Source organism: Biomphalaria glabrata, chromosome 3 (assembly GCF_947242115.1).
Source record: "Biomphalaria glabrata chromosome 3, xgBioGlab47.1, whole genome shotgun sequence".
Taxonomy (NCBI): domain Eukaryota; kingdom Metazoa; phylum Mollusca; class Gastropoda; family Planorbidae; genus Biomphalaria; species Biomphalaria glabrata.
Window position 1 is genome coordinate 12,558,480 of NC_074713.1, and position 23,904 is coordinate 12,582,383.

The 23,904-nt window shown below is 33.1% G+C and overlaps 1 protein-coding gene and 2 non-coding genes across 4 annotated transcripts; all 3 read left to right on the forward strand.

Moving 5' to 3' along the window:
• The first annotated feature begins 6,155 nt into the window (after nt 1-6,155).
• Nucleotides 6,156-22,470, forward strand: LOC106061800 (T-complex protein 1 subunit delta-like). Of its 2 annotated transcripts, XM_013220011.2 has the most exons (15): nt 6,156-6,389; nt 10,738-10,790; nt 10,891-10,980; nt 11,385-11,493; nt 11,590-11,732; nt 11,851-11,972; nt 13,025-13,160; nt 13,432-13,571; nt 13,858-13,954; nt 14,102-14,209; nt 14,407-14,537; nt 20,994-21,228; nt 21,322-21,435; nt 21,756-21,831; nt 22,234-22,470. In XM_013220011.2, exons 1-15 carry the CDS (start codon nt 6,278-6,280, stop codon nt 22,236-22,238), a joined length of 1,671 nt encoding a protein of 556 aa, XP_013075465.1. In that variant the 5' UTR covers nt 6,156-6,277; the 3' UTR covers nt 22,239-22,470. The 2 variants fall into 2 exon arrangements, with proteins under 2 accessions (XP_013075465.1, XP_013075466.1); XM_013220012.2 differs by lacking the exon at nt 21,756-21,831 and having other exon boundaries at nt 6,157-6,389.
• On the forward strand, nt 8,375-8,522 carry LOC129925496 (small nucleolar RNA SNORA79). The gene has a single exon (XR_008777261.1). It is a non-coding gene; the product is annotated as a small nucleolar RNA SNORA79 (small nucleolar RNA).
• Nucleotides 11,037-11,183, forward strand: LOC129925498 (small nucleolar RNA SNORA79). The gene has a single exon (XR_008777263.1). It is a non-coding gene; the product is annotated as a small nucleolar RNA SNORA79 (small nucleolar RNA).
• Nucleotides 22,471-23,904: the final 1,434 nt, after the last annotated feature.

Consider the following 23,904-nt stretch of genomic DNA (forward strand, 5'->3'; position numbering starts at 1 on the left):
ACTTGGTATGTGTTTTTTTTTTTTTTTTTTTTGCTCACAACTCAAGATGGGCGCGTCTTGAATCCAACAGGGTGATCAAAGGTGGTTGTCAAGGAATGATGCTATAAGAGCAATGTGATTAAGATATTATAGTTGTAGTTATAATGTTTTTCGTTTGGTGTAATGCACAAATTGTAAGACAAATTTCCATACGGATAATAAAGATTATTATTATTATTATTATTATTTTGATGTATTAAATCTAATTACTTTGTGTTCCCCAAAGAAAACAAAACACTGGTCTAGCTGCAGCATTTAGGGAAAATTAGAACCATTCGATACTGTTGTTCTGCTTATTGTCGAGTACACAATCGTAAGCACAATCAAAGTTGTGTACAAAAAAAAGTTCGATTGGTGAGCACTAGAGAGCAGCAAGAACTACACAAAGTTTGAGTCCGCTGGAGAAGATCTATAATGAAGTAAGTCATTTGAGAATGAGAAATGACTTTGAGAGTGTAAAAAATGAGGCTGCTGAATAGTGCTGAAGTAGCTCGATCTTTTTGGTGTTTCGCTCCACACAATTGCGGTAAGTTAAAGGGCACTTTGATGAGCCTACTACTAATTCATGGGCGTAGCCAGGATTTTTTTCGGGAGGGGGGTCTTGTGGGGATTCATTTTTCTCCCCCCCCCCCCCCCCGCAGAAAAATATATTTATATGTATGTATGTGTGTGTGAGTGTACATAATCTTTATTACATTCTGACCCCTCATTCTTTCGGAAGACGTTCATTGTGCCCTAGAATTTCTTCCTGGAGTTGGTGGAAAAATGTAACTCCCCGCCATTGCCAGCGAAGCCCCGCCGCAAAACACTATTTCTGGTATTGAAAGCCAACAAAATGCATATTCTGAAGTATCTACAGTGCATTTTCCTGTTATTTAAAAGTTTTATTTAAAAACCTAATGTGCTATTCTTACTGACTTAGACACTTCCGCGCCGTTCGGCGCATTTGCCGTCAAGCTGTTTCCACAAAAATCTGTCACTGGTAATGTCTGAAGCCTCTTCCCACCTGCTCTGAGAACCTCCATCAATGCGTGGCGCCAAGTTGTACTTAATAGGATGTCATCGCAATTCTTATTATGCGTAATTCATTTTGTCGGAGAACATGTCCCGCAAACCTCATGCGACGCTGTCACAATCTTACTCTCAGTTCGGCATAGCATTTCCTTGATTTAGACCCGATCTCTATAACTGACTCCTAAAATATGTCTTAGCCATCTTTGTTGAGCCACATTTAGTCTTTTTAGCGGCCCCCGAAAGGAGAAAAAGCCGCTATTATTAGCGGCCCCCGTAAGGAGAAAAAGCCGCTATTAGGTTTGTGCTAAACGTCCGTCTGTCCGTCTGTCACACTCAGATCTCGAAAACTAGAAGAGATATAAAAAATATTATTTCATCATTAAATGCGGCTTGAAAAGTTTAGGTGCAACGGCTACTTTTGGTTTTCTAAAAGCAAACCGTTTAATTTATAAAATTAATTATGCAAGCGATTTTTTCATAAAAATACACCAATTCTAAAACAATTAGGTAAGTGTAAGGGAGGCAATGTTACAATATGCTAACAAAGATTGACAATTCTTGTGTATTTTCAGTATCACTAGATCAAATATATTTATAAAATGTACAGAAAATGTTTACAACAAATATAAATAATAGTTAAAGGTGTTTTTTCTGGTCAACTAGCTGCTAAAATTAAAAGAAAACATTTCTGTTTGTTTATTAAGGCTAATAATGCAGTTTGTATGTAAATATCACGCACATTTTTTAAAATGGACTTTTTATGCAGCGACTTTCGTGCAGTAGCGTAACGTCGCAACATGTTGCGGTGCTAAACCAATTCCTTAAACTTTAAAAAAAAAAAGATTTTATTTATTTTTTGTTTAGTGCTCCCATCCGAATAAAAGAAGATTATTTTTGTGTGTTTTGTCTGTTGGTCGGTCTGTCCGTCACGATTAGATTAACATATAACACTAGAGGCTATTGTAAATATGATTTAACCTTTAATTTTTCATTCAGAAATATTGCAATAGTTTTAAGTATCTATTATAGATTGTTCCGGATGTTTTGTGAAAAACAAATCAATGCCAATGAATATTTGTTTGCTCTTCTAACTTATATTAGATTTTATTTCCATTCTTAAACGTTGCAAGAAACACACAATCTTTAATATATTGTTCCGGTTTTTTAATGTAAATAGCATATAAATGCTAAATAAAAATATCTATACTGATTTATATTTCATTAACTATAAAGTTGTTCCGGATATTGTTTTATAAAAATAAATTATGTCAAATAATTGTTTGAAATCGCATAATTGACTAATATTACACATAATCTTTGACACTACGTCACTATAGTTTATTTATCAATATCCATTGTTCCGAATTTTTAATTAAAACAACTTTATGTCAAATAATTTTATTTTTTTCAAAAATATCGACAATAGGTTATTCATGATTTAAAATAAGAAAGTAATTTACTAGAAACGAATATTGAAAATCAATTTTTAGACTTATTTTACACTTAATTTTCTTGCCGAAACATAATAAAAGTTGTTTAATCGGTAAATAATGTTTCGAAAAAGAAATCGACTTAATTTTCTTACAAATCTTCGCCAAAAATGATCCGAATTTTATATGAAAAATCTAATAACGCTAATAAGTTTTTGAAATCCCTCTTCTAATAAATAAAACGAATAATTTTCTCATTTACGAAAATTGGTTGTTCCGGATTTTTTTTATGAAAAATGGTTAAACTCTATTTATGTAAAATCGCAAAGTATGGTTTGAAAGAAATATCCATAAGGCTATGGTACATCTAATTTTCATAACAGACCATCCCACAAATTTAATTAACGGCATTTGATTAATCTGGAATTCTTATTTTCTCTCACTATAAATATATAAACATCCGGAACAATCTATTATATAAACTTAAAACTAATGCGATGTTTCGGAAGGGAAATTAAATTTTAATCAGATTTTCAATAGCTTTTAGTCTTTTTTTTTCTCGCTATTAACATAACGGTCAGACTGACTGACAGATAAAACAAAAAAAGCGTCTTTAATCCTTATATATATATATATATATATATATATATATATATTAAGTCTAACTAGCACATCAAATGAATGAAAAGCTAAAAGAATAAACTCGGAGCACCAATGTCTATGATCCCTCGAGAAGCTGCTCGTAAAGATGACATTTTTTAGTCTAACTAGGACGTGTGACGTAATGGAATTTTTTTCCTTTGACGTCATATGGAGTTAATTCTTTAAATGAAATGCTAAAAGATCTCACTCGGTGCACCAATGTCTATGAACACTCGACAAGCTGCTCGTATAGATGACATTTTTTAGTCTAACTAGGACGTGTGACGTAATGGAATTTTTTTTCCTTTGACGTCATATGGAGTTAATTCTTTAAATGCTAAAACAACTCGGTATAGTAATGTTTATTAAACCTCGTAATGTTACTCGCATTTTTAAAAGACATAATAGCTAGATTTAGATCTAATCTAGATTTTTCCACACTAGATCTAGTTTTTTTTTACACTACAGCTAGATTTTTAAAACTAGATTTAGATTTAAGTTCTAATTAAAATCATTATAGAATCTAGATTTAGAATTTCTTGGTCTAGTTTAGAATGTTTGTTGTTTACATGTTTCGGATGTTCCTTCAGAGTTGTAGTCCAAACCTCCCGTAGGACGACGGGGGATGGGAGCGGACAGGGTTTGAACCTTGTACCATCGATGAATCCAAACGACAGCCCAGCGCGCAAACCGCACTACCAGACAGCCATGATTTAGACTAGATCAAGATTTATAATTTTAATTTCTAGGATTAAAGTGTAGATTTTTATTTATAAAGTCTAGATTGTCAATATGTCAATATTGCAATGTTATAAAATACTAAAACTAATCTACTATTTTAATATAGTAGATATAGATATTGAGAGTGCTAAATCAGTAGTTTAATTTAGGTAGATTTACATCCTCATTCTAGTTTCATTTAGGCCTAAATGAAAATGCTCAATACCAAAAGATTATCTAAAATCGCTCTTCTGACATATTGTACATATCCGGTAGTTGTCATTCCGTAATGTGTAGGTATATTATCAATAGTAGGCTATAAGTTTGTAACCAGTTTGTCATTAGATTAAGACCAATGCCTGGTCGTGCGGTTAGCGCACAGGACTGATTATCTCTACGGTCTCGGTTTCATACCCTGCTCGATGCCATCCTCAGTCGACCAGCGAATATGCGGATCCGACAGGGATCCGTCTCCCACGGGGGCCGCCTCTGAGTTTGTGTGGCAACACAAACTCTCTTTGTAATCTTTTTTAAATTTCGGCAGATGACTATTCACTGCACTTGTTTAATGGAGCCCTGCCACTGGTAGAAATGTGTAACCTCTCTTGAATACGCTATTGGAATTAGGTGACTGTAGTTTGCTATAGATTTTATATCGAAAAGGGAAGTTTTATCGTCAAAATCATCTGGAGGGTTTTAAACTAAAAAATCTCTGGAGTTTTTTTTTTTAATTCAAAACCCTATTTAGCTATGTCATAGAATTTGGTAACTGTTGTTTGCTTTAGAATAATATTGAAGATAGAGGTTTTCCACCCCAAAACGCTCTGTAGGGGGATTTTAAACTCAAAACCATCTGGAGGGGTTTTAAACTTTTTAAAAGTCATCTGTAGGAGAGGGGTTTAAACTTAAAACCCCCAATTGGCTTGGCTACGCTCAAATAATTTTAGTGCGTAATTTGCTTTTTTTTTTTACATTGAAGATGTATTTTTAGCTTCAAACCCCGCTGGCGGGGTTTAAAACTCAAAACTCTTTTGACTACACTCATAGAATTTTGAGTGTATAATTTGCTTTGTTTTTAATATTAAAGAGGTATTTATTACCTTCAAACCCCGCTTAAGGGGGGTTTAAACTCAAAACTGAGTCAAAACCCATTTAGCTACTCTCATAACATTTTGAGTGCGTAATTAGCTTTTTTTTATATTGAAGAGGTATAATATGTTTTAGCTTCAAACCCTACTGAAGAGGGGGGGGGGTTTAAACTCAAAACCCCTTCAAAATTTTGAGCATGTAATTTGCTTTTTTTATATTGAAGAGGGAGGTTATCGTAAATTTTAGAGGGGGTTTTAAAAACAAATTTTTCCTTAACCGTGTTCTTGGAATTTCGGGATAGTCGTTTGCATTTTTTGTTTTGTTTTTGTTTTATAGAAGTGAGGAATTTAACTGCAAAAACACCTGGTAGGGGGTTTTAAAAAATCATTGACTGTGCTGGGACAAGTGATGGTTTACTATTAAAATCTCACATAAAAATAAAAAAAAAATAAAAGCAAAAAATCAGTCACTAGATTCCGATCGGTGGGGGGGAAGAGGATTTCATTTCGGGGGGGGGGGGTTGCCCGGCTACGCCCATGTACTAATTACTGTGAAAGAAAACTCAAGAGAAGACTTTAAAGATCAACGCATTTTACGGAAATAACGAAATATAGGAAATAGAACTCATAAAACATTTGTTTATTCATTTGAAACATCTTAAAGTTGTTTAATCTGTTAAGAAGTTCTACGAACATTAATCAAATGTAATGGCATTTACTTCTTTTTTTTAAAGTAACTTACTTGCATTGGAATGTCTTATTGTAAATTACGATTACTTAATTGTTTTGTCACACACTAAATTCTTCTTATTGGGGGAGGGGGCCCACCAAGATATTCTTGAACCCGGGCCCATGGGTAACTTGCTACGCCACTGGACGCATGCTATTAGGAAGCATTTTCTACTTCCAGCCATGACAACCTTATGTAATCAGCAAAAAATACCAAGATCTAGTGTTAAATACCCATTTTACAATGTTGTCTACAACTTTTTTTTATATATATACCATTAGTCACAGAATGTCTTAGTGAGATTTCTAGATATAATATAGAGTCTAGAAGTTTAGATCTATATATATCTAAAAACGTATTTTATTAACAAGCTATTTAAAAAATAAATATGATTAAATAACAAATCTTGTGTATTAATAAACCTAGCTACTTTCTTTAATAAAACAATGTAAAGCTTTGTATACACGGCACAAGTCCTAGCGTACCGGAAAATCCTACTTTTAAAATCACATTCTCCATGGACGCGGCCATATTTGTGTAGTTCCAGAAGCATCCTTGGCGATCATCCATCGCGCTATTGAATCGGACAACATCTGATTTATTAAACTTTCAAAATGCCTCAGGTTGGAGCTTATGGAGGAGGAGGTGATAATGTCAGCCGATCGGAGTACAAAGATAAAGATAAACCCACCCAAATTCGATACAGCAATATAACTGCCGGCAAAGGTTTACATTGATTTGTATTAATCTCTAGAATTAGAATAGAATAGATAATTTAGATAAGACTTAACTGGGATGTAATCATTTCTTGAAGTAACACCTGTATTATAAAAGATAAGTCTAGAATGTCTAGATCTTGAGTCTTAAAAATTCTTTATATTATATTCATATTAAATATTAATCATATGGAATAAGTGAATACGAAAATTGTCATTCGAAGTATTTTATAATTTTTTAAAAAATAAAATTTGTTAATAAAAACAAGTAAAGTTTACAAATTTTCATCCTTCAAGTTCAACTTCAGTATTTGTAATTGACTAATTGTATGTATTACTTTTTATTGTTTTGTGCTAAGCCTAGCCTAAAGTGTCTCTAAAATTAATGATAATGCAAGTGACTGTAAGTTGTAAGTGTTTCGTATTTGTTACTCATCACTGCCACCCCCTGGCAGAATCTAAGACACTATCACTATGTCAGATTACTAGAGTTAGATCTAGCTAGTATTAACTAGTAATAGCTGTAGATTTAATAGTGTAGTCAACTGACTGTAGTGTAAGTTTGTAACATTGTAATTGTAAGACTGTCTCTTGGAAGAATTTCAATCTGCATATAGGAAGTGCCGTAGCACAGAGACAGCAGTGGTCAGGGTACTAAACGACTTACTTCACAATTCCGACAAAGGCCACATATCAATTCTTTCTATGCTGGACTTGTCCGCAGCCTTTGATACGCTAGACCATGAAATTATGATGGCCAGATTCTCTGCAACTTTTGGTTTAGCAGGAGTCGTCCTAAAGTGGCTTGGATCCTACCTGACTGAACGCACCCAAAGTGTCGTTGTTAGCGGGACGGAATCAACAAGCTTATTTTTGAAGTACGGAGTACCCCAAGGATCAGTTCTAGGCCCAGTACTGTTCACTATGTACACATATCCACTCAGCGGTGTCATACGGCCAACCGGCATCTTATACCATTTCTTTGCCGATGACTCACAGTTATACGATTCATCAGTACCCTCAGAGGTGTCGTATCTGGCAGAGAAAATCAGTAGTACCGTTGCAAGGGTGAGCGATTGGATGGTTGAAAATAAACTCAAGATGAACGAAGACAAGACAGAAATAATTAAGATTGGCACTAGGAACAATGTCTCAAAAGTTGAAAGCACAGATTTTCTCTTTATCACGAACTGCCATGTTCCTTTTGTCCATGTAGTGCGGAATCTTGGAGTTTTCTTCGACTCAACACTATCTTTCGACCCACACATAAATCAGCTCTGCAAAGGTCTTTATCTGCAGCTGCGCAGATTAGGCCAGATCCGACCATATTTAACAACGGAGTCAACAAAAACGCTAGCTGTGGCATTCATACTCTCCCGCCTTGACTACTGCAACGCCGTGCTAGCAGGTATACCTGATGACAAAATAGCCAAGCTGCAACGTATACAGAACAACGCCGCTCGAATAGTCCTTAAAAAAACTAGACAAGATTCTGCTACTACGCTCTTGCGCACGCTCCATTGGCTTCCCGTGAAAGCGAGAATCGATTACAAGGTCGCCACACTTTGTCATCAGTGTATATATAACAATGAGATGCCCTTGTACCTTAGCGAACTGATTACTCCATATGTCCCCCAGAGAACCCTGCGCTCAATGGACTCAACGCTTTTAGTAGTGCCACGTTTCTCCCTCAAAAGCTACGGTCTGCGTGCTTTTTCAGTTCACGGACCAAAGGTTTGGAACTCACTCCCCATTGATCTCAGACAGACAACATGCTATACCACTTTTAAGAAGAACATTAAGACCTACTTGTTTAAGACTTTTTTAGATTAACTGTTATTTTAGCAGTTGTGTTTATGTTTGTAATGTTTTTACAGCGCCTTGAGCCTACATTTTGTTTGTTAACAAATAAATAAAATTATTATTATTACTGCAAGAGAGCTTTGAAACATCGTGTGATCGTGATATGCTGAACATTTATTTTTAACATTTTATTGACAGGCTTTCCACAGACATGTTTGAAGATTAACATTGTTGTTTTTAGACTGTCATACATTAAAGTAAGCATTGCTTCACCCAGTTTGTTTAGATCTTATCAAGGTGATAGGAGGTAACAGACTGGGATTTGTGGGTGCTTACATATCCTACATAATTTTTATTATTAAGAATGTTCATTGTCTATTTTTTATTTTAAAATAATTTTTTAGACCTAATAATATGCATGAAATAGTTTGTAGAATATAGAGTATTGAAAAAGGAAAAGATGAAAGTATTTTATGGCCGGTAGTCAGGCTTTGTAGATGCAGGGTACTATATAGGGATGATAGATGTATGATTTTGTTTTTACTTATTTTGTAATTTGTGCAGGTGTAAACATGCAAAAATATGGTATGTAACTATTTGGCAATTGTAAAAAAGAAATAGGAACATTTAATATCTAAAATTGATGCACAAGTTTTTGTGTTGTTTTTTTAAATGACTTGTTTCATTGTAATGTCAGTAATGAGAACACAAGAAGGCCAATATTATTGTAAATAGTGATATCTTTTGTGTTTTGATTGTTACACATATAATTTGTCTCCATGTGATGAAAGTTTCACAGACCTGTACTGATTAAGACATGAGGAAATGTTTTCTGATGGAGATGACCATGAGATCAACTTGTGTGCTTAATTTCTGGTACACATTTGGTTATATACTTGTATTTTTTGTAATTTGTTTTTTATTAGCTCTTATTATTTCACATTTGAACACTGGATATAAAATCTTAACATAGAAATTAGGTGCAAAACATTATGATAGGAAAAATTATACCCTTGGTAAAAGTATTGAATGTGCTGACACAGTAGCATGCCTATAATATTATAATATTATAATGTGTTATAAATACCTGTAACTAAAAGAAAGCGTGGAATTATTATCCCCAAATATTTTAGTATAAGGTTCATTGCACGAGACCATGAAAATCACAGGCACTTGTCAGTTTTTGTCTTTAAGATTTTTTTAAAACAAATTTCATCACTAGATTTACCAGTGGTATCCTAATTACCTAACTTAATAAACTTATAAAAGAATTGAATGAATCATTTTAGTAGTGACCATAATACAATTTCTTTGCAATAATAACAACAAAAATTTTAATTAGCATATATTTCAACATTCCCACATTTGCTGAATGGTTTTACTGCTTTGGGTTGAAAAAAAGCTTAATTTGATCATTTTCATTTTTTTACTGGGAAAATGTGTGTATTTGTTTAATTTCTAGCTTCACCCATACCATTTAGTCACACTTTTAGATCTAGAGAAGTATATGTCAAGCAAATGTACTTCAAAAATCAAATTAAAAAAAAAAAATTCTTTTAGTAAAAACTTTTTTGTAAGGAAAATTTTTCTTTCAATGGGAAAGAAAAAGGATATTAAAATACTAAAAGTGGATTCATTAAGGAGAGACATTCCATCAAACAAAACCGTATATTCTAATACAATAAAACATTAATATCTCCTTATAAATAGAAGAAATTGTTCCATTGCTTCAAAAAATTACATAATAAATAAAATATAGGTATTGCTAGTCATCCTTTGGAGAGTGGGGAATTGCTGTGTGTGCAACCTTGTTCAACTTAGCAAATCCAAGGCTTTCATCTATCTATATAAATAAACCATAGTTGTTCTATGACTGAAGGAAACCGGCAATGTATAAAAACAAATTTTTAATAATTGGGATATGCATGTTTTACAACTCTCCATGTGATGAAAGTTTTCACAGACCTGTACTGAGCACATTTTATGAAGAACTGTTTTCTGATGGAGATTGAATGGGAAGCTTTAATATTAGTTTATGGATTGGAATCAAGCTAATTACTTTAATTTCTTTGTATAAGTGATAAATAAAAAATCAAGGCTTTCACCTATTAGAATCAAGGGAGGAAAATGAAAAACAAATTATGCTTTGAGATTTTGCTTAAAATATTTAATATTGTACTTTGAAGCTAGTTTTTTTTAAGCTAATACATGTGAAAAAATATATAAGTATACAATAATGTACTTTAAAAGTGATTGGACTTGTAATGAATCATTAGTTCTGTTAGTGGCATTAACCTGTGCACATTTGTTTCTCTTCACTTATACACTCATCTGGTGACTATACATTACAGAGATATATTTGCAACTCATGCTTGGTTAATTTGTGTTTCCTGTTTTAAATCCTCTATGTGATGAAAAGCTACACAGACCTGTTCTGAAATAATATGAAGACTTTTAAACTGATGGAGTAATATAATATTTTTAGGATCTTAACTAATGTAAGTATAATGCATTGCCTAAGATGACCAGAGTTTTGATGCATTGTTTTTTCACAGCTGTTGCTGATGCTATTCGAACAAGCTTAGGACCCAGAGGCATGGATAAAATGGTATTTTTTTTTATTTGTTAGTATTAACTATTTATAACACAAGTGTATGTTTTGACATTATGCTAGCTATTTTGCATTACAGTTTCTGTTATAATTTTAGATTCAAGCTGCCAATGGAGATGTTACAATTACTAATGATGGTGCAACAATTCTTAAACAGATGCAAGTCCTTCATCCTGCTGCCAAAATGGTATGTACTAGTTTGCATTTAAATGTAAAATTAGTTGTTGTTTTTTTTTCATTTATTGACAGGCTTTCCACAGACATGTTTGAAGATTAGCATGTTGTTTTTAGACTGTCATACATTAAAGAAAGCATTGCTTCACCCAGTTTGTTTAGATCTTATCAAGGTGATAGGAGGTAACAGACTGGGATTTGTGGGTGCTTACATATCCTACATAATTTTTATTATTAAGAATGTTCATTTCTATTTTTTATTTAAAATAATGTTTTAGACCTAATAATTTGCATGAAATAGTTTGTAGAATATAGTATTGAAATAGTAGATTTGTGGGTGCTTACATTAATTTTTTTTAAAGTTATGTTTGTAAAAAAAAAGTTAATCATTTTCATTTTTTTTTGTTTTCTTAACAGCTAGTAGAGTTATCGAAGGCTCAAGACATTGAAGCTGGAGATGGCACTACTTCTGTTGTTGTGTTGGCAGGAAGTTTTCTGGATGCTAGTGCTAATTTGTTAGCCAGAGGTGCGTTTCTGAAATTCAGATTTACTGCTCTATTCAGATTTCTTTGGTCCTCGATTTGGACATTTAAACTAAGCTTATTTTTATACTTCAATTTAGGCATTCACCCAACTGTGATATCTGAAGCTTTTCAAAGAGCTGCTGTAAAATCAACAGAAATTCTAGAATCAATGGTTACACCTCTTGATCTTTCTGATAGAGAATCATTATTGAAAAGTGCTTCCACATCTCTCAACTCTAAGGTATGTACATTTTAATAACCTTTATTTAACATGTTATTTAATATTGTAAAAAAAAAAACTTTTTTTTTTTTTAATTAATTTATTTATTTTCTAAACAAATAGTGAAACTTTATTTTAGGTTGTATCCCAGTACTCATCAATTTTATCACCTATTGCTGTTGACGCAGTTATGAAAGTAATCGATCCAATAACAGCTAAAAATGTTGATCTTAAGGATATAAAGATTGTAAAGAAATTGGGGTAAGTAGCTATTTATTAGTTGTTAAATTTAATGAAGAAGATTTGATGACTACATTTCCTTGTATTACAGTATTAGCTGTTCTGTTGAGAATGTTTTGATGATATAAAAGACATTTTCTTACCATTCATGTCACAATCCATAGATGGAAAAATAAATAATTTTGATGGTGGAAGTAATAATGTCTAGGTTATAAAAAAAAAACTTGTACATTTTTCAGTAATATTAACCCATTATCTCTAATTTCTCTTTTGAAAAATGCTCATTATACCTTAAGCCAAGAGAGGTAGCTTTGAATAAAAAATGGAAATCTAGATCTAATACTAATAAATAAACAACTTTAAAAAATAAAACAAAGAACATCAAATTTGACTTGTTTAAAATATGTCATTTACCTAGTATACCTATAGATTATAAAGACACTTCAAAAATACTCCTGAATAAGGGGTATAAACATATTCATTCAAAAAAACTAAGAGAAAGAGAAAAAAAGCTATACACCTCCAGTTTTCACTGAACTAAACAAGACATTATCACTCTTCTTATTGTAAAGTTTTAAAAATTGCAACGCCTTAGGACTGTATTGTAAACAACACATCGTACTGCTGTAGTAGGTTAGTAAGTAACTTCTCTCTATGGTGGCTCGTTTAAATTGTATAATGTCATTTTATTATTACATGTTGATTGCTTTAACTAAAAAAATAAATGCTTATAAATGGTAGAGAACATCATTTTCCAAACTTCCAAAATTGACCAAAGAATTGTTTTTTGTTTTTTAAATGTCAACATATTGTCTACTATTTAGATATCTTTTTAATATTGTTCACACTTTAAAGTTTCCACATAGCCCATAATTGTTGAAAATGTGTTTTTTTAAATAGTTTTTGGCTGTGTGGTTAAAAAAATAACTTTTTTTTTACATTTTATTTAGCATCAATACAATTAAAGCTATTCATTAGTTTAGTTAAGTCAGTTTAAGGTTGTTGTAAAGAATCATTTAGTAAGTAATGAATCCTAAATGTCCAGCCTTGATTGAAGTATTGTCACCTTTCAGGGGCACTGTTGAAGATACAGAACTTATTGAAGGTTTGGTGTTCAGCAGTAAGACATTAAGCGCAGGTGGTCCTACCAAAGTAGAAAAAGCTAAAGTTGGTCTTATTCAATTCTGTATTTCTCCACCCAAGACTGATGTAAGAAATAATTGCATCATATTTTTTTGGTTAAATTAGTATTAGTATTACCAATTAGTATAATTGCATTTTTTGAAGTAATAATGTAAATCTATTGTGGATGATTGTTGTCTGGACAGGTGGATAATTAAGTTATAGGGTCTGATTAAATAATAATGATGTAAATCTATTGTGGATGATTGTTTGTCTGGACAGGTGGATAATTAAGTTATAGGGTCTGATTAAATAATAATGATGTAAATCTATTGTGGATGATTGTTTGTCTGGACAGATGGATAATCAAGTTATAGTGTCTGATTACACTCAGATGGACAGAGTGCTTCGAGAAGAGAGAGCCTATATTCTGGAAATTGTCAAAAAAATTAAAAAAGCAGGATGTAATGTTCTTCTCATTCAGAAATCTATTTTAAGGTAAATTTTATTTGTTTTGTTAATGATAAATTTGTTGATATTAGATTGATACTCAAGTCATGTTAAATTTGATTTTCACTTATGTTAGTGTAAAAAAAAAAAAGCTCATAGATATATAGTAGTATATATAGTAATATTTTTAAAAAAACATAGTTCCCTTTATTTTAGTAATTTTTAGTAAAAAAAAAATAACTGCTTTGTGATTGATCACCACAATTTAAAACTTATGTTTTTGAGATTTGATTTACCAGTACCTGATAGCATTGATCCAAATTTTTTTATCCAGGGATGCTGTTTCAGACCTAGCCCTTCATTTTCTAGCGAAGATGAAAATTTTAGTTGTTAAAGATGTAGAAAGGGAAGATGTTGAATTTGTGTGTAAGGTAAATACCTTTAATTGAATTAAATGCTGTTTAAGTCTAGTCCTGTCATTCAGCACTTTGTATGTGTGGCTAATGCCTGTTATCAAATTGCTAATTAATGTCACCTATATAAATGTAATAAGATATTAAAATTTTTGTTTTCTGCAGACTTTGGGTTGCCGTCCTATTGCAAGTGTTGACCACTTTTTGCCTGAGTATTTGGGTACTGCAGAGCTTGTTGAAGAAGTTCAAGCTGGTAGTGGCAAGATTGTAAAGGTTGATATTTTATTTTCATTCAGTTTCATTAGCTACTCTACCTTTTCAAAAGATGAAATTTCACAGACCTGTTCCTAGTGAACTGTGAGGATGTTGAAAATGCTGATGAATATCTAGACTTGTTTCATTAATGTTTTTTTTTATCTCTCTACTTTCAATAATAATGTTTGTGATTCATTAATATATTTCTATTACAGATTACAGGTATTGCTAATCCTGGGCAGACAGTTACAGTTTTAATACGTGGCTCTAACAAGCTGGTCTTGGAAGAAGCTGATAGATCTTTGCATGATGCTTTGTGTGTTATTAGGTGTCTTGTTAAGAAAAGGTAGCTTATAGATTTCTGTATATTTATACATTTATTTTTACATTTTATTGGGAGTCTATATGGATGATAGATGTAGCTTATTTCAGAGAAGTCTTTGTTTCTCACAATAGCATAGTCATTTTTAGACCCTGATTAGGCCACATGCACATTACATCTATCACAGTAAACATAAAACATGGGTTGTGTGTGTGAAGAAGAGCATGGGCGCTTTCACATGATGTAGTGACTGTAAAATGGCTTTGAAACAGCTACACCGAATTCGATAATCCTCATGTGGTCTGGGTTGATGGCTAATTTAACTGTTGCAAATGTTTTTCCACAAGAGATGAACCAATCTAAAAATAGAAATGTTGAATAGCTAGATACAGCACAGCAAAATCTTAACCCAGTGTGCAAACTACTTTAAAAAAATATTTGCACATATCACTGCACTTAACTATTTACTAGATGCATTAAGTTTTTGCTATGCACTTGACTGTTCTTTTTCACATCCTCATGTGGTCTGGGTTGATGACTAATTAAACTGTTTCAAATGTTTTTCGACAAGAGATAAACCAATAAAAAAATAGAAATGTTGAATAGCTAGATACAGCACAGCAAAATCTTAACACAGTGTGCAAACTGCTTTAAAAAAATATATATTTGCACATATCACTTCACTTAACTATTTACTAGATGCATTAAGTTTTTGCTATGCAATTGACTGTTTTTTTAAGAAATTGCATTCAAATGCCATTCACGCTCAAATTTGTGAACTTTCTGTTGCTTTCAGTCACCACTGATAATATAAATGAAAATGTTTAACATGCTATTGAACACAGAAGTCTCAGCGCAATACTTTTTTTTTTTTTTTTTTTTTGCACTAAAAATGTTCTTTAAAATATATATATAAAAAAAAATATATATATATATATATATATATATATAGGAAAGGTCCATCAGCGAAATGGCATATTAAGCGAACACCTCCCCGTAATTTTTATCCATTCTTATTTATTTCAAAAGTAACTGCAGAACTAATAAAATGGTATTACAAAAACTCCATTTTTCTACATTTCCCACATATTCACTTTCGTTTTCCCTCATACAATAAAGCATAGCTGAAGGTCAAAGTTGACATGTATGGAAATTTCATTCTCAAAACGTTTCCGGATAAACGAGAATAGGTCTGAACTTAAGGCGATTTTAAAGCACCAATGGACATCGGACGAAAAAAAATTGCATATTGTACTTCTAAATAGATGAGGAAATAGTTAGCTATAATAGCAAAGGCTATTTATTCCGTTGAAAAAAATATATTATGGGGTGTTCGCTCAAAATGACCTTTTTAACTGAAAACCTATTCAGCGAAAGCCCCTATAATAAGCTTAAAAAAGCCATTTAATGATAATTTAGTGACTGATTTAATCTGTTTTTCTTTTTGTCTTATCTATTGTTATTGTTTGTAAACTGAAATATTAAAATAATAGGCCTATTTTTAACCTTAACACAATGTCTTCAGTTTCGAAGATTAAGGATGAGTGCATTACATGCTCACATGACTACGCCCAGTTACGACCAGCATATTTTCCCGCATTTTCTTTCCGTCTAACAGGGTGTCCGCGGCCTCCTGAAATTCAAGGATGTCCTTGAATCTCCTTGAATTTCAAAAAAACTGAAAAAGTCCTTGAAATCTCCTGGAATTTTAAAATATCTCCTTAAATGTCCTGGAATTTCGCCGATCTGGAAAAAAAAAAAAAAATCGGCTTAAAAAAAAAATTATTAGAGGATGGGCCGGCGCGGGCGGAAATAAATTCAAAATTACCGTTTCCGAGTCTGCGCAGAAGGTGTTTACCGCTCCTTCACTATATAAAGCATCGATATCGGATCGTTTTTTCAGTGGACACGTTGATTTTCATTCAAATTGGATCAAAAGTTTACGTTACGCATCTTCAAAACTGTTTTCCTGTTTCATTTTGTGCCTTTATATTTTCATCGGATCATATTATTACTTAGATCTATGTGCATTGTGAATTTAATAATTAGATCTAGGCCTAGATCTAAATATATCTAGACTAGATTATTATTACTAGATCTAGATTATTCGAGATCTATAAAGTATATGATCTACGTTTCTTTTATTGTGATTTGTGCTTTGGCTTTGGTTTAACTTTAATCAAGTCTTTATCTAAGCCTAAGCTAGAGATTTATAGTCTGTTACGTAGCTCTAGTCTTGAGACTTGATTGTTCTATCATCTGATCGGACTGTCCTAGAATACTAGATATCCAAATCTAGATCTATAAGTATAACCTACATTTGTATTACAATGCCTAAATACGGGACATCGTTTAATGCGCTTTGGCTTGAAAAAAGATATTTACAGATCTTGGCTTCAAAAATCATCCGTCAGTGACACCAAAGCCTTTTGTCGTCATTGTAAAAAACAAATTGACATATTATGCATGGGTGAAGCAGCACTTAAATCTCATATGAAATCAGATAAACACAAGCGAGAGTCTGGAAAGTCAGATGGCTGCTTAATGATTGCACCCATATTTGCTAAAAAGGCTGCTACAGTTACAGCGACTGTCACTTGTCCTACAGCTATGCCACCAACCCCACAGGTGCAAGCTGCTCAAGTCATTGATCCTAGCCAAAATATACCAACAACCTCTACGTCAACCCAGGCGCAATCATCAATCAAATCTCACGTGACCACAGAGGAGACAATCAACGCAGAGATACTATGGGCTTTGAAAGTGGTGTGTTCTCATTACTCATATAACAGTTGCCATGATATTGCTGATCATTTTGCTCGAATGTTTCCTGACAGCAACATAGCTAAAAAAATGTCTTGTGGAAAAGACAAAATATCCTATCTTGTGTCTTTTGGGCTTGGTCCTTATTTCCAGGATCTTCTAAAGGACAAGCTCAAAACTGTGAATGATGGTTTTGTACTATTGTTTGACGAATCTCTAAATCGAGAACTAAACAAGAAACAAATGGATATGCATGTCAGATACTGGGATACAGATAAGGGTGAGTTGATTTGTTTAATTAAATTATAATTAGGCCTACACTAAATAGGTTAAATTAAACCTAAAGATGCATGAGTGCTATCTAATTATAATGAAAATAAATATTCAATATTAATGATGATTGTAGAATTGTTAATGAGATAAGACTGAATATAATTGTATCTATCTATATGCTAAATATTTTTTGAATTTCCCAACTTTAGGTTGTTACAAGATACTATGGCTCTGCTTTCCTGGGTCATGCTACTGCTCAAGATATGCACCAAAAATTATGTGAAAACTTTCACTTTGACGGAAAAAGTGTTGTTCAGATATCAATGGATGGCCCCAATGTCAACTGGGCCTTGTTCAAATTACTCAGTGAGGACCTCCAGAAAGCATCAGAAAAAAAGTTTGTGGACATTGGCAGTTGTGGGCTTCATACAATGCACAATGCTTTTCGTGCAGGCCTTGCATCAACTGGCTGGGAACTGGGTCATTTTTTCTCATCGCTGTCTTGGCTTTTCAAAGATACCCCAGCAAGAAGGGAAGACTTCACATCACTAACTGGCAGCAGTGATTTTCCTCTTGAACACTGTCAGCATCGATGGGTGGAGAATGTTGAGGTGGCAGAGAGAGCTCTCAAAGTATGGCCCCACGTAAAAAAATTCATTCAGTCTTTAATTACTGCTAAAAAGGCAATCAACACAAAGTCTTTTGAGCACCTGAAAGGCTGTATGGATGATGTACTACTAATTGCCAAAATTGAAAGCTTCATATCCATTGCAAAGGTTTTGCAACCTTTTTTAAAAAGATATCAAACAGATGCACCACTGTTGCCCTTTATGGCCCAAGACCTCTTCAACATGCTTCGGTCATTGTTGCAAAGATTTGTGACACCAGCTGTCTTTAAAGAATGCACTTCAGTTACAGCACTGCTTAGTGCAGATTTGTCAGATATAAAAAATCTTCTGCCTCCTGGAGAAGTTGACATAGGTTTTAAAGCCAAATCTGCTGTCAAGGAAATTAAGAGTAAAGCCAGTGCAAGGGATATTTTCAACTTCCAGATGGAGAGCAGAAAGTTTCTGGTAACAACAGCCATAAAATTAATGACAAAATCTCCACTGAAAAATCAGCTTGTCCAGTGTTTGAAATGGCTACAGCCTAAAAACATTGTAGAAGATTTTGATGGTTCTTTAAGAGACTTAGATGCCACTTTGAGCTACTTAGTTGAGCTTGGCCGTGTCAGCGCAGATGACTGTGATGATATCAAGTCGGAATTCACCCAGTGGCACAGTTCCATTGTCACCACAAATTCCATAGTATTCCAGTCCTTTAGTATCCAATGTGATAGACTGGATACTTTTTTTAATCAACATATTAACAGTGAATTCAGTAAACTATGGGCACTAATAAGAGGAATTTTGATTCTGTCTCATGGCCAAGCCCAGGTCGAGAGAGGTTTCAGTACCAATAAAGAGACAATGTGCGTCAACATGATGGAGAGAACACTTATAGCCAAGAGAATGATTTGTAACAGCATTGAAGCAATGGGAGGAATTAAAAATGTAACAATTTCTTCAGGCATGCGAATGGCTGCTGCTTCAGCCAGATCAAAGTATAGAATTTATCTGGAAGAAAGGGCTGAGGAGGAAAAAAGAAAGAACCTAAAAAGGAAAAGAAACGATCAATTTGAAGAACTTGAGGCTATGAAATCCAAAAAAGCTAGGTTCGAAAGGGACATTACAAGCCTCACTGACTCTGCGGACAAGCTTGCAGAAAAAGCAGAAAACACTAACAGTCACAAATTTTTAATAGAATCCAATGCTTTACGTCGCTCTGCAAAGCTTAAAAAAGAGCAGATTGAAAAACTTACTTTGGAAATGGAAACCAAAGTGAGGGAGATCAGTGGACTCTAAAAAACATTAAAAACCCTTGTATATATGTAAATATATTGTAAAGAATGGATGTTCAGGATGCGTTTTATGGTAGGCCTTACACTCGTACTAGTTTATAATGTATTTTTTTGCATGTTTTGAATATCTTGAGTAAGTTATTTTTATTTAGTAATCAAATCTAAATTATTCCAACCTATATATATATATATATATGGGCTATAAATATTTTTTTTTATTTTTTGGCGCGAACTCTTATGTCCTGGAATTTTTAAATTTCTCCTTGAAAACTCCTTGAATTTCAATTAGACTTTGGTGCAGAAACCCTGGTCTAAAATGTTTGACTCGCAGCTCTCCAACAGTCTCTCAGAGCTCATATGCTGGTAGTTACTTTCCTCTGTGCCATTGAGGGTGAAATGACGCTTCAGTTGATCTTAACAGCGCTTACGGCTTATAGTGGGGGGGGGGGGCATCTGTTTTGCCGTCCTCCTTTTTTTAACTGGCTGGTTAACCTCTTGTTACTAATCATATGTTACTATCATATGTGTATAAATGTTTAAAAGATCAGAATTCATTTTCACAGGGTTCCCCCACCATTCTGAGATTAGGATTTCAGGAGATTTCCAAGAGTTTTCCAGGAGAAAATATTCGATTTCAGGAGCGAAAAAAGGCGAACTATATATTTAGTAATAAATATAAGAATTATCATATAATATACATGTATAAAATTACAAGATTTCTCCTGAGCCTTTTCGAAATCGTCTTCATGCCCGAAACCCAAGCTGTTGTAGATCTGCCCCCCATACATCATCAATCCATCGCATTCGGGATCTGCCTTTGGGTCAATCAGCGTGCGTGTGTGTGTGTGGGGGGGAGGGTCGAGTTGATGATTAAATTAAGTGCACTGAACATGTGTTCTTAAAAAAAATAGTCACAGTAACGAGAGTTTATGAAATGGGGAGTGAAATGACGTGGACTAGCCAATATGGTGGAGGCGAAATAGAATTTTGTAGTTTCTTTCTTTCTCTAAAAGAAAAATATTTGATCGAAGATTTCGTAGGCTATATAGACATCAGTTCCGAGCAGAGAAAAGAGATGTGGAGCACCAGAAAAGTGAAAACAAATTTAGGCCTAATGTCACAAGGAGGACAATAGTCATAATGTTTCATGGAAGAAGTTAGATGATAGAACTAATTGAAGCATAATTTCCTATATTTTAACATGCTATTTCTCTATTTTTTACGGCCTTTCGCTCATTAGGACTCCCGCGAAAATTGCGTTCGCTGATTAGGTCCGACCCCTACCGCAAGTTGACTTGAATTATAAATTTAATAGCTGATATGGAAAAAAGATTCAAATTTAGTTTTATCGCCCAATAGCTGAGGAGTCCGCAGATGTTTTCATTTTTTAAATAAGTTTAACCATTGCGGAGTTAAAAATTCTAAACTAAAAACTGGCACAAAAGTGTTCGCCATTGGTCCTTTCCCATATATATATTGAAATTGATTTCATTGCTTATGATTTTATATACAACTTTTGGCTAGAAGATAATTTGTTTTCTCAGAGCTCTGATAGCTGGTGGAGGAGCTCCTGAAATTGAACTGTCTCTGAAACTTATGGAGTATGCTAACACATTGACAGGCATTGAACAATACTGCTTCCGTGCCTTTGCTGAAGCTTTAGAAGTTATTCCATTTACTTTGGCTGAAAATGCTGGTTTAAACCCTATAGCAACTGTTACAGAGCTGAGGACAAGACATGCAAGAGGAGAAAGGACAGCTGGCATCAATGTTAGAAAGGTAAAATTTTAAAACATTCCCTTGCATTTGTTAAGTAGTGTAAATTATTTTATTTTAATGCATTTATTTATTTATTTTTGTTTATTTTGACAGGGCGCCATTACCAACATCTTAGAAGAAAGTGTAGTTCAGCCAATTTTAGTTACTGTCAGTGCGATCAATTTGGCTGCTGAAACTGTGCGTAGCATTTTGAAGATTGATGACATAGTAAGTCCTTTTTCTCGGGAACTGGCCATAAATGAGAGCAAATCTATAAATTGAGTTCAGCTTTTTTAGAAAGTAGTGACAAGCAGTGTATTCTAAGTTCCAATATATTGCCTTCACATTTATCCATATTGCTTTTTATTCTTTTCACTCTGTCTTGGCAATGGTAAACCAGATCTTAAATACAAGCGTTCTAAAATGTCAACGAAGTAGATAACTTTGATTGATTTAGTATGAAAATCCTGTATTGTGTACAGTTAAGTATCTTGTAATTTCAAATGTCTAGAGCAGCCATCATTTAGTGTATGATATTGTTTTTGAAGGTAACTTGCTTGAATTTAAGTGATCTGTATGTGCAAGATAAGATTAACAAAGCTAAGAATGCGATTGATGAGGGAAGTAAGCATTCAATGGATTCAGTTATAATTTTTGTTTATGAAACTACCATATTTCATTGGCTTTTTTGTTTGTTTTATTTTGAGAGAAGTTTGAAATATTTTATGTTGATATATGAAACAAAAGCAGTTCCTTAAGTCTTTTTTTTTTATTATTTTTGTTCTTTTTAATATTCTCTTAGCATTTTTCCCTGATGATTTATTTTTTATTGATTTAGACTAGTTTTAACATTTTCTTTTCAGAAAAAAAAAAGGATTGATTCACTTTATAAAATGTTATGTTAATTTAAACTTATCTAATTTCTAGAATAGTTTACCAATTTAAATTTAATGACTTTTTTGTTTTATATTTATCCATTGCTGAAACTTTATTTTAGTATTAATTTGAACTTGTATGTATTTTCAGGTTAACTGTGTTAGGAATTGATCCATTGTATCAAGCAAGAAATTTGAAATTACTTTGCTGCTACTATCATCTGGATTGTATATTTTTAATTTTTTTTATTCTTATTATATTTTAATTGCCCATATTGATAGTGATAAACTTCTTAAACTTATTCATCTCACTCATACATTCAGTCTGTCTGGTTGAGACTTTTGATATTTTGTTTGGTTTGTAATAAAAGAAATTTAAAAAACAAAAGGTGTATATCTTTTTTTTTTACCTTACGTTTATAACTTCAGGTGCCAAATGTATACATTTATTTGTTTGGTCAGAATGTGTTATGGCAGGGGTGTGCAAATTGTCATGTGACATTTAAGAAATCAAATGTGCCGGCAGATAATACATACTGGTATTAAAAAAATGCATTATTATAAATGTCTATAAATTATAGTAACTTAGTGATTTTTATCATATTAAGATGACGATGATAAGAATCAATGTCTCGACGTCATTCTAAAAAGTTAAAACGAAGAAATTAAGAACAATGTCCCAATCATAATCTCTAAAAGAGAACGTTTGGCAATGCTGTATTGACCCAATTATCTCTGATAAAACTTATCGGAGCTAGCGATCTTAACTACAGGTACTTAAGCAGTATCTTCTGACTTGGCATGGGCAAGGTATTGAGAAGAATATAGGAGCTCAATGAAAGAATGTTCCTTGAGCTTTGTTACCAATATTTCTAATGAAGAGTGGCAGACAGACTTCATGATTTTCATCTGCACTATTGGAATAGATTGTCACATGAAATGTTTGTGGAATTTAAAAGCAGATCTTCAGACCAATTGTTTTTGATAAAATCAGCTCCAGAGGACAAGCAAATTATTACCTGAAAGAGAAGTTACAATCGGTTCTTCTTTGGGAGTTTTATGGGTGCCAGAAGCTGTAATTTGAAGGTTACACAGTTCCGGAACATCATGCTCTAGTGTAAACCGTTATATACTTCATATTAAGTACAACATATATGCGGCCCTCGATGGAAAAAGATTGCCCACGCCTTTGTTAAGGAATTTATTGTTATTTCACAAGGGTGGCTTATGAAATTGTTTGTATTTAATGTTTATATCTCAAAATTTACCTCACAAAGTCGACTCTATAGTAGATATTTGCAATGCAATATCTAACATAATACTGTGCTCATTTGAAACATTCTGATTATGCCTTTGCACAAAATACCGGTACTTATTTAGAACTAAGAACCAAGGAATCGATGCCTTTTATATTTAGTGCTTACTATTATCTTCTGTCTAGACCACTTGCCTACTTCATCTTGTATAGCACCATAGATTTTCCTAAGAATTTTTCGTTCCCAAGTATTTAGTAGATTTTCGGTTGTCTATGTCAATATCTACGTCTCACTTGCATACATTGCTGCTGGTCTTATTATGCTTTTGTATATCATTTTCTTGGTTTTCCTTGATATTGTTTTGCTCTTTAATAAATGGTGGGTACTATAAAATGCTCTGTTGCCTCCTGCTATTCTTTCCTTTATTTCTAATAGGCCTAGTAGATCATTTTTTAAATCAATTATACTTCCTAGATACCGGTATGTGAAAGTTTGGACATTTTCGAATTTGTGGTCTTTGATTTTAATATATTGTCCCTCTTGCAGGAAGTGGAGAAAAGAGGAAG

Excerpts from the sequence above, each read along its gene's own strand:
- LOC106061800 (XM_013220011.2), top strand. The coding sequence starts at position 6,278 with ATGCCTCAGGTTGGAGCTTATGGAGGAGGAGGTGATAATGTCAGCCGA. Across the intron at positions 11,494-11,589 it reads TGCTAATTTGTTAGCCAGAG|GCATTCACCCAACTGTGATA; the intron begins GTGCGTTTCTGA and ends ACTTCAATTTAG. Across the intron at positions 13,161-13,431 it reads TTTCTCCACCCAAGACTGAT|ATGGATAATCAAGTTATAGT; the intron begins GTAAGAAATAAT and ends TTGTCTGGACAG.